The sequence below is a fragment of the Musa acuminata genome, chromosome BXJ1-4 (genome assembly GCF_036884655.1).
Source record: "Musa acuminata AAA Group cultivar baxijiao chromosome BXJ1-4, Cavendish_Baxijiao_AAA, whole genome shotgun sequence".
Lineage (NCBI taxonomy): Eukaryota > Viridiplantae > Streptophyta > Magnoliopsida > Zingiberales > Musaceae > Musa > Musa acuminata.
In genome coordinates this window covers 23,767,209-23,777,526 of record NC_088330.1, presented here as the reverse complement: position 1 = coordinate 23,777,526, position 10,318 = coordinate 23,767,209, and the positions used below count along the sequence as shown (strand labels likewise).

The following is a 10,318-nucleotide window of genomic DNA, read 5'->3' as shown; positions in this document are numbered from 1 at the left end:
CGGCGACCCTCCGGATCGAAGCCTCAACTTTATGATGCCTCTTCGAACACCTTGATTCCGATCAAAGTACCCAAGGAAAGATCGACAAAGAGCCCAAAATGGAAACGAGGTCTTCGGGTAGAGATATAGAGACGCAGCGGGTCGTACAGTGTTACAGCTACGTGGCGTAGTGACAATGACGCAAGCACATGTCGAGGCGGGATCACTGGTTTCTTATCCAAGTTAAGCACGAGGACGTAAAATAAGAATATAATCTTATTTTATATTCTTAATATGGTATTGAGTTTGGTATACACAATTTCCTTAGGACATGTGCAATGTGAATTATATTACATGCAAGCTGTGGGAGACTAAGCCAACCTAAGGATGAACTTTCGGCACCCTGTCTTGTTCTTGGTAGAATCTGCATCCTCCATCGGACTTTTAACGTTGTAGTCAATGCTATTGCTTTCATGACTGACTCGTCTAAGGACAAAAACTCAATATGATGTTGTTGAAAGGCCCGTATCCTTGATGGTTGTTGACAAAGGGGTTTCGGCCCACATATGGTGGTGACTCGACCACCATCAATGCAAGTCGATATGACCGTTCAATCATCGGATCATTACTGCATACGATATAACCTCCTACAAAATGAGGTTGCACGCTAGAACCCCTCTAGTTTACCTGTCAATCTCCAATGATACAAAACAAACAGCGTAAATATTTTACTTCTCTTTATCACAAGTACAAGAATAGTAGGAAAGAAAATGCTACCATAAACGTTTAAACTCATCACCCTTCTTTTGGTTACTGTTTGACTAATTACATATTCGTGAAACAAGTGTTGCCAATAATCAGCTAAGTGTTGTCACTTCTCATTGCACAACAATACATTATTCAGTTATTTTTGCCTGAGCTGCATTACTCAAAATGAAAAATATTTTATACTTTTTAGACAGAATCCTATTACTCTTTATTCGTAACAAGAAAAAGGAAACTTTAGAACAGAAGAGAGAAATGCATACATTTTACTTGGAGCAACATGCAACACGCAGTACATTCCAAAGATAGAGAGAAGAATCACAACAAAGACTAGTATTTCACAATTTGCAAGTTTATTTACGGTGAAGATGGGCCGAGTGGTATGGTTCTCTTCCTTTTCCTCCCAAGGATCGATGCCTTCTCCAATCGCGACCCACCTGTACGCCATTTCTTGAATGCTGCCATTGAAGAGCGAGCAGCTTCGAACACTTCAGGTGGTCAAACAACACAAGTTTAGTGCTATATCGGCAGCAATAATTTAACAGGCAGAGTTGATCAACGGAAGGGAGTCTCACATTGTGACTCTTCTTTTGTAAGACGTGAAGAGAATCTTGGAACAGCTGAGGCACTGTGTGACTTGCTCAACATCTCCTTGTACCGATCCGTGAATGCATAAAGCAGAAAGGATCCAATTGTCTTGTCACCAACCCTGTCATCACAATGATATAAATGATTGCTGGATCTGAAGCATATATTAAGTCTCATCTAAACCCAGAAAGTTCCAATTTAGAAAAAATAATGGAAACATAATTTCGAGAGCAGCTGTTATTTAAGTCTCATCATGCCTTCACATAAGAGAGATGGCATTGTGAACTTGTTACATGAATCACAAACCAAACAACAATAGAGCAATAAATTTTCAAGTACCCTCCAAGTTCCTCTTTTACAATGACAACTTGATAGCAGACAATTCAACTCTACCACTACTGAATCTAATTAATTATCAGCGGTGAATTGTTTTTTAACACCAGCGTTAACTTTTTTAGACACACAAACTCATTTCCAAACATACAGTGGCTATGAAACAATCTATAAACCTACCAACTGAAGCATGTATTATATCAGTCGTCTTGACACAATGTTTGTGCAGATTTGTTTGGATAAATTATAAAAAATTATATGTTACTAAATAAGTCATACAACATAATCAACAGAACAAAACTGTTTTAGAGAAAGAAAGTTGAAAAACTCTAAGACTTCCCAAATATTTCAACACAAGCGAAGATAATTACAATCACATATATGAAGAGATAGATAGAAGTTCATCTAATAGAGAACTTACAGTGGCGCAATCTTGCATCCCAACTCATAAAAGTATGGGCAACGACCCTTCAGATCAACACATGCAGCATCAGCCTGGATTTCCTTCCTAGTTCTGTTTCATCAGAGAAAAAAAAATTTGACAAACTCAATTAATCTTGTCTTCGCTATTTTAGCCAACTGTTGACAAGATTATTAACAATCAATTAGAGTGAAGAAATAGTTATGTTGACTCAAGTAGCCAGCTTTTAACTAAGCACTCCTTCAATCGGTTGGTATCCAAAAAGTCACCAAGCTAAGATATTGATGGCACAGACATCCATCAAATGCAACATTTCTTAGAGGGAACCCAAAATAGTTACAATTTGAAACTGCAGCCAGCCTTTGAAAGCATTCATGAACAGGATGACAAGCAATTTAAATGGATATATGGAAGTCTCATGAAAAACCTAGGGTCACAAAATACTAGTATACCCCAAACCTACTGATTCTTTCAATCCTCATCTCTGATTGACTGAATTGAAAGAATCAGCCAATGTCTCTAAAAATCTATATCCCGAAATTAATTTACATTTGTGAGAACTATGCGAAGAATGTTCCGTACTTTTGGCTGAAGCTGGCTGGAACACTAATAGATACTGCTTGCCTCAAGTGCAACTGGTGAGCAAGCCAATAAGGCAGATCCATCTTAGTGCCCTTTTCGATCTAGGCAATGACAGATAAGAACAATAAACGAGAAACTTTTAGATGACAAAACAACAATTTATTGCTCATATTAGTACAAATGACTTACATCGATGGTTTCTGAACCTGGATCTAGAAGGCCACAACCATGAGCTCCAACTTGAAAGACAACAGAAATAGGCTGCAAATTGCCACATTTGATCACAAATGAGAAGCATACAGATAATCTACCAAAGCATAAGTACACTCACAAACCTCATCCTCCATCAAGATGTCATCCATGTCATAGTACCCAGGCATTCTTCCAAAACTGAGTTTTGGAGGACCACTATTGCCCTATCTTTTCTTCAGAATCTGCTAGAACAAACATATCACCTTGTATAAGAAGAAATAGCTATCTTTCTTATTCTTTCTTGCTTTCTCCCCAGACCTAACTGGGCCTGACCCAACCAATCGGGATTGAGATCGGCATTAATCACCCATAATATCAACCCATCACAGAATTTTCGATGAACAAGCCAGTATTATGGATCAAAGAACGCCAAACTCTGCCGAATTCTTGCTTTGAATTGTTTGATCCCGGTCGATTCCTCCGCATGTCGAATCCACAACGGCAGTATGAAAAAGGGGGCCCCGAAGAAGAGAGAGGGGAGAAGCGAGGGAGGAGGAGACTAACCTTGGAAGACGAGGGCCACCGCTGAAAGAGAAAATATATTGGCAGGAATTTGACCACCATTTCCCAGAAAATTAAAAAAAAAACTGAGAAACGTCAGCCATTAGATTACTAATCGAGCTTTAAGATCCGCAACCATTTGAACCGCCACTTAGCCAACAAAATTAGCCATAAATGTAGCATAAGGGACGGACCGGGTTCAGTCCATTCTACTGAATCCACTTCAAATTATTAGATACAAGTTTGGACCTAAGAGGATACAAATGTGGGAGCCACAACTAGACATGGAAGAATTATTTTTAGTAAAAAAAAAAAGCTAGTATATTGTATCCCATTTTTGGTTTGTTCTAATAAAAGATTATATTAATGGTAGGTTTGATAAGACACCTTTAATAATTAAGTCAGTTTTAAATAATCTCAAGTATTAAAAAATTATAACGTGTTCAAATATATGAATTCGATCTAATCAATTCATAGTGAAAACATATTTACATAGACCATTCTATATTGCCTTATATGATTATCATTAATTATAAACTATTGAGTGTCAAAATGAGAGAATATTATTTGTAAATGATATGTTAATATGGCATGTCTAGTTGGTGTGTTATGTCCAAGTTGACTGAGCTACGCATAGGGTCTCGATTGAATGAAAATAATGCTCCTAAAATTTACTTCATTGTGCTGAGTTATGATTTGTTTATGCTAGAGCATAATGTTCATCTCATAAAACGATGGTTGTTGCTTATGTCAAAAATAATTAGAGGATGTTCTAGGAGCCTTCATTTAAGATGGAAGCATTGGGTATAGAAGACACTATTGTTTGATAAGAGCTTTTGTCTTGGGTACTCCATATGCTTTTGTCTTGGATGGATGCATCATGCGTCGATGAAGTTTTAGCTCTATTAGTTGTGTTGGGCATTTCAGATTCTTTTTGTTTTAAACGAAAAATTCCTCTGATACCTCGATCGATAATGTTTTTGGGACCTCTGAGCGTCTTATTCCAAGTCGGGATGTCTTCCACCTCGTTCTTTAGTTCTTCAGGTCAGGTTTCCCTTGAGGTTGTAGGGTCATCTTTTGGTAGTCCCAAGGTTGAGAATGTGAGCTCGTCCTCAGGAGGCATGTCCTCGGTGGACATAAAGGCCATCCAAGCCTTGGAGGTCCACAACTACAACTCAATCGACTCTGGGCCAAGTATTGCATCCCACCTGAGTTCGAGCTTCACGCTCCTCGACCAGGGCAGCACCCATATGACACCCTCGGTGACAAGTTTGCACTATCCTGTGATGCTTTGGAGGCAAGACTCAGGCTGTCGTTGCACTCGATCATCGAGTCCTACCTCTAGTGGTGGAGGATCTCGCCATCCCAGATGGTGTCGAACTCGTGGCGCTACCTGGTGGCGTTCATCGGCGAGAGTCGAGCGACCGAGATCGTCTTGACCCGAACCCTGTTCCTTGCTTGTTTCAAGCTTTGCAAGGGTCGGAGGGGTTATTACCTGGCCGCCCGAGGCGGCTTTAAGGTGAGTGGCGCCCGTACGAATAACAAGGGGTGGAAACCCCATTACTTCTTTGTGAGTTTTAGTTGGGGCTGGGAGTTCAGCCTCGTGTGATCGACTCAAGCCGTCAACAATAACCCGCCCTTCCTGTCCGACAAAGAGTCCGAGCGGGTCGGGCAGTTGAAGGACATCCTCTCATTTTTCCAGGCAATAAGGAGGATGAAGGAAGACTGACTGGTCGAAGCAGGCCTTAGCTCGACCCCTCGGGGTGCGACCCATGCCTTCTGCGTTTTTTGTTTTTTGTTTTTTTTTTGCTCTAACCTTGTTTGATTATGTCTTCGACAAGGATGGATCTCAGGGCTCTGAGGGAGATGGGCAATGCTTCGGGCGTGGCTTCGTCTCGACCTCACCCTTCCCCCGCCTTTGGGGCCCTTACTGCTGCGCCGGAAGCCCCTTGGGCAAGGCCTAGTGGGTCAGACCGACCCTATAAAATGGAAAAAATGATGGCACGTCGATCGTCGAAGGGCGAGGCTCCTCAAGAGACTAGGGCTGGCGAGGGGTCTTCAAGAGCGCCTCGGGCTGAAGGTGAGGCTCCTTGGAGGGTTTCCCCCGCTCAGCGAGGTCAGCAGCGTGGCAAGGAGCCAACACGTCCCAAGTCCATGTGGAACATGTGCGCACTAAGGACCATGCAAAGGATGAACAATTCTCAACCATCGAGATGGCTGATCTGCCCAAAGCTACAGGCATCACCCCTATGGAACCCCACTGGGTCTCTCTCACTACGGAGAGTCGGGTTTAGGACGACGAGCCCAGCGCCCTAGAGTATTGCCGAGGGGCCCTCTGCCCACCCCTGGCGAAGGAAATTTATAGAGTGCCCTCTGAGGTTATGGTCAACGCCTCGGCTAAGAACCTTGCGCTGGTGAGTGTCAAACGTTCTTCTTTCTTCAGAGTTCTTCCACGGTTTCTGAGGGTCATGTTTCTTGTGCAGCACTTCCACCACGTGACGAGCTTGGTGGACCAGGTTCGAGCCGCCAGTCGGGTCATTGACCGTATTGTCACGGACAAACTTCTAAACAGGATGTTTGATGTAATGCTTATGTATGTCTGTGTCTTTTGGTATGTTCATGCTTTGCACAGCATGTAGAGGGACGGCCGAAGGCTTAATAGTCCCATTTTAGTTGGATTTGGTGGCCGCTTTAGGCTTGTAAATAAAGGTTGTGTCATGTGGACACTTGTGAGAGATTATTAGTCTATAATGGACCATTTTGACCCTTTGTTATGCAACTATTCAGAGCGTAAAGTCTGTTTGTAATTTGCATTGTCTATGAAGTGTTTCCTGGAATGTTTGCTTATGGATCCCAAGTGAGGCATTTTCTCTAACCCGTTTTCTCTTTTGTGGGTCCTAAGGGACCATGGGAGGCTGACCTTTGCGGACGGACACGCAAGGGTGCCGCACGACTTAGGCAAAACCAGCTAAGTCTGTGACAGTATGTCAATCATCATTGACAGCCTCCATAGCGAGGTTCGAGAACTAAAGGCCGGGTCGGGGCCCGAAGCCGTTGTTGCAGCCAAGGTGCGAGCTGCCGAGCTGTTTGGGCAGCTAGATCAGCTAAACGTTGAACTCAACGAATCTCGTCGGCAACTGAAAGACACTCGGGGGCTGAACTGGAACCTAAAGGACCAGCTGCTAGGATTGTCCCAGGATCTTGAGGCTGCCAAGGTTAAAGCCTGGGAAGCTAAAGGCGCCCTCTAGGCGACCCGACCTAAGATCCGAGAGGTGGAGGACTTAGTGCCAGGTTGGGAGACGGCAATGGTCGGCTGTAGTGGAGCAATACAAGGAGTCCACCGGCTTCAAGCCAGGGCTACAGCAATCGGGACACATGTCATATAAGTATGGGTACCTACTTGCCCTAACCCGATTTCAGGTAAGATATCCCGACCTTAAGGTCGACCAGGATTCATTCTCGATTTTGCCCATGAACCCCATCATCCCGTTTGACGATAGCGTCCCTCCTCCCGCGGTCGAGTGAGGCCTCGGGCTTTTTGTCCAGTGTCTTTTTCCGTTTGCTTTTTGTAGTGGGTTGGGTCTCGACCTCGATTATAAGGACCCAGCCCGACAAACATATAACAGCTTTACTTGTAATGAAAAGTGAGTTTTGCAATGCGAAGCAACTTCTCGTGAAGCCTTGTTCTTTTATCAAAACAAGTGTTTTAGCTTTAAGCATGATCTCAATCGATTCCCTACCCTAAACACATGGTTCAAACCGGCTCACGAGTCTGAGTGGTAGGCTTTCAAGTTACTGGCGTGAAAAACATTGTGAATTTTGAGCAACACCGACAGGTGCAACTTATAGGAGACGTTGCCCACCCTACTGATAATTGAGACAGACCCTTCATACTTGCGCACCAATCCTGTGTACTTTGTGCCTAAAGAATTGGAGTGATGTTGGTTGAAGCTTCACCAACATCAAATCGTCGATTTTGAACTCTTGCAATCGTCTTCCCAAGTCTGCTTACTTCATCCTTTTGGCCGCCTTCTCCAAGTAAGCCCGCATAATATTTGCATTTCGGTGTCATTCTTTTGCAAAGTGATATGCTGACGAACTACTCCCAGTATACCCGATAGTCAAGATGTGAGGAGTCGACGGTTGTTGTCCTGTAATAATCTCGAAGGGGCTCTTGTTGGACGCAGAGCTCCGCTGCAAGTTGTAGGAGAATTATACTATGTCCAATAGCTTCACCCAATCTCGTTGGTTGGTACTCACGTAGTGCCGAAGATATTGCTCAAGGAGCGAGTTTATCCTTTCGGTTTGACCATCTGTCTAGGGGTGGAGGATTATGGAGAAGTATAACTTAGACCCTAATAATTTGAATAGCTCGGTCCAGAACCGTCCTAGGAACCGAACGTCTTGATCACTGATGATATTGTACGGGACTCCCCAATATTGTGCAGGTGCGCGACGATCATTTGTGACAGCACACCGTAGAACCGATGTGGAACTAACATGCATGGAGCCAATGGAGAGCAGCTCGACGCACGTCAACAAAGGGCGCATGACCGATCCTCGGGCTGCCCGAGACTGTGTAGATCGGTGCTGCCCGCCAGGTGGCGATACGCACCACCCCGAACAGCTCGAAACCATACGGGTTGGCACGATTGCCAGGTGACCATACAAGCTGCCTCGAGCCCCCAGAGCCATATGAGTCGACGCCACATGGTCGCGCCGAATGCCAGTATCAATAGCCATTAACGATCCACATACGATCGATACGCTTCCGCAGGTATAAATACCTACCCCCTAGCCCAAGAAAGGGGGATCGAAAACATAAGACATTAACACTACACACTTGCTAGCTTAAGTATCGAAGGGGTCGAGTCGAGAATCTCCCAACCAACACCGACCAGTGGTGCAAGTACGCGTCAAAGGCAATCGCCCGAGTCATGGACCAAGTCGGCCACGACCCGGCACCCAAGCGACCTCACTGATCCCTTTGCTTCCAACGTGGCTGACCTTGCACATTCGGACCGGACCGAGCCGTACCGACCCCCTAGCCACGGTATAAAGTTGTACAACACCTTTACTCTTCATCTATTATTCCAAACCCACAACGCCATGCCCCAACATGAGTCACAGCAATAATTGCTCTCCACAATCTAAAAAGAACAGTGAGATCGCATCAAGATCCTGTCTTTCTACCAATGAGCTACGCATCAGAGACGATACCAAAAGGGGGTAAAAACAGAGATGCTAGAACGATACTTAATAGAATCAAGCAAAAGGTACTATCTTTGCCAGCTGCCACACCCAAAAAATCTCATAAGAAGAAAAAATAACAATGTCAAGAAGAACCAGCGAGAATAAACATCTTATGAAGTCGACGAGCTCAGCACCGAGGCGTAGCTGAAACGATGAAACAACAATACGATCGACGAGGCCATAAGAGCTCCACTCGCACATCGTCAACGGGGATCCCAACACACGGACGACATCGGACGAAGGTAAATGCCTCGACAGATAGCAAATAGATCAAAAGCGAAGCAAAAAAAAGAGAAACCATACCTCGAGAAATAGCCAAGAGATCGGCACGAAAGGCCGGCGGAGACGGGACGACGGCAGCGGGAGGGGAGCGGGTTTAAGTGGAACAAGGGGGTGGGTGTTGGCTAGGGTTTAATCCCTGCGTCCACGTCAGCACGAAAATATGTGAGAGCGGCCTCCATACCTTTCCTATACATGGTAACGTCTCACGTGCGTGCGCACATGCGGCAGCTTGACATGAACCAAAACAATGTTCCTCTTAACCCCATAATTGACCTGTACGATGATTGGTCATCAGTTTATATGCCGAATTGGCATTGGAAAGTGATACAATTGGATATTAGTTCCCATAAAATAGGATTGAAATTAACACGATCATATAGTTTGACTGAACATTTGGCTTTGGAAATGCACTACTCTGAAAAATAATTTTTTGACATTGTGAAGATTCTTTAAAACATTTTTTCTGTTATTTTTTATATGAAAAAACTGAAATAAGTGTGCTTCTAATTACGTTCAAAGGGAACTCTTAAAAGATTAGTCATCGATGAATTAAAATTTGTTTCTATAAATAAATACTCGAGTTTGAATTTAATTATTTCGTGTATTTACTTTTCTCATATAGTGAAAAATTAATTTGTTTATCTTTGAATTTCTCTTCTCCCTTTTTGATGTTTAATTTATTTATTTATCTCTGGCATATTATTTATTTATTTTTATTTTTTTTTAAATTTCTCTTTTGATTTGGATTTCTTCTCTCTCTTTTTAGTGTATTATTTATTTGCTTATCTCTATATTTTTCTCTCCCTCGCCAACAGTAAGTAACATATTAAGTCAGGCAGACATCACAAAGACCAAAAAATGCACCTCACATTTCCTATGATCCAGACTTTAGGGACCGTAAAAAATATGATCCATTCTGGAATGCACATAAACCAGCAAACTGACAGTACATACATCAAACTACTCATTCAAAAGATCAGCAACAGCCAAGAAAAGAGTTTCCAGCACCGAGAAGCTAATAGTGAACAATCCTTTTCTCATAATCGCCTGCCTGAACATCAAAGTAGAGAAATCACATAGTACATTAACCTCTGTCTCAAAGTCAACGAAGAAGTTTGGATTTATGGTCAATCCACCTTGCTCGGCGTTCACGTCAATCTGCAACATGTTGATCCCCCGCACGCTGAAGGGTGAGTTTGTCACGTACGGTCCTCCTCTAAGTCGATTTCCCCGGTAAAAGAGTAGTTGTTATCATAACAATGATCGTATTTAATTAAATAAGATATATTATAGATATTATTGGATTTTGATTATGATATTTGATAAAAGAAGTTCATGTAAAGTAGGATTCCTTAGGAGATA

At 43.1% G+C, this 10,318-nt stretch overlaps 1 protein-coding gene across 3 annotated transcripts; it reads right to left on the bottom strand.

Moving 5' to 3' along the window:
• Window positions 1-989: 989 nt before the first annotated feature.
• Window positions 990-9,107, bottom strand: LOC135584014 (uncharacterized). Of its 3 annotated transcripts, XM_065170276.1 has the most exons (8): window positions 8,978-9,095; window positions 3,425-3,445; window positions 3,004-3,102; window positions 2,858-2,929; window positions 2,669-2,769; window positions 2,087-2,179; window positions 1,320-1,453; window positions 990-1,232 (listed from the first exon to the last, which is right to left on the bottom strand). In XM_065170276.1, exons 3-8 carry the CDS (start codon window positions 3,046-3,048, stop codon window positions 1,102-1,104), a joined length of 576 nt encoding a protein of 191 aa, XP_065026348.1. In that variant the 5' UTR covers window positions 3,049-3,102; window positions 3,425-3,445; window positions 8,978-9,095; the 3' UTR covers window positions 990-1,101. The 3 variants fall into 3 exon arrangements, with proteins under 3 accessions (XP_065026348.1, XP_065026339.1, XP_065026333.1); XM_065170267.1 differs by lacking the exon at window positions 3,425-3,445 and having other exon boundaries at window positions 8,978-9,107; XM_065170261.1 differs by lacking the exons at window positions 3,425-3,445; window positions 8,978-9,095 and having other exon boundaries at window positions 3,004-3,398.
• Window positions 9,108-10,318: the final 1,211 nt, after the last annotated feature.

Excerpts from the sequence above, each read along its gene's own strand:
- LOC135584014 (XM_065170267.1), bottom strand. The coding sequence starts at position 3,048 with ATGCCTGGGTACTATGACATGGATGACATCTTGATGGAGGATGAG. Across the intron at positions 2,930-3,003 it reads ACATCTTGATGGAGGATGAG|CCTATTTCTGTTGTCTTTCA; the intron begins GTTTGTGAGTGT and ends GGCAATTTGCAG. Across the intron at positions 2,770-2,857 it reads CAGGTTCAGAAACCATCGAT|ATCGAAAAGGGCACTAAGAT; the intron begins GTAAGTCATTTG and ends GTCATTGCCTAG.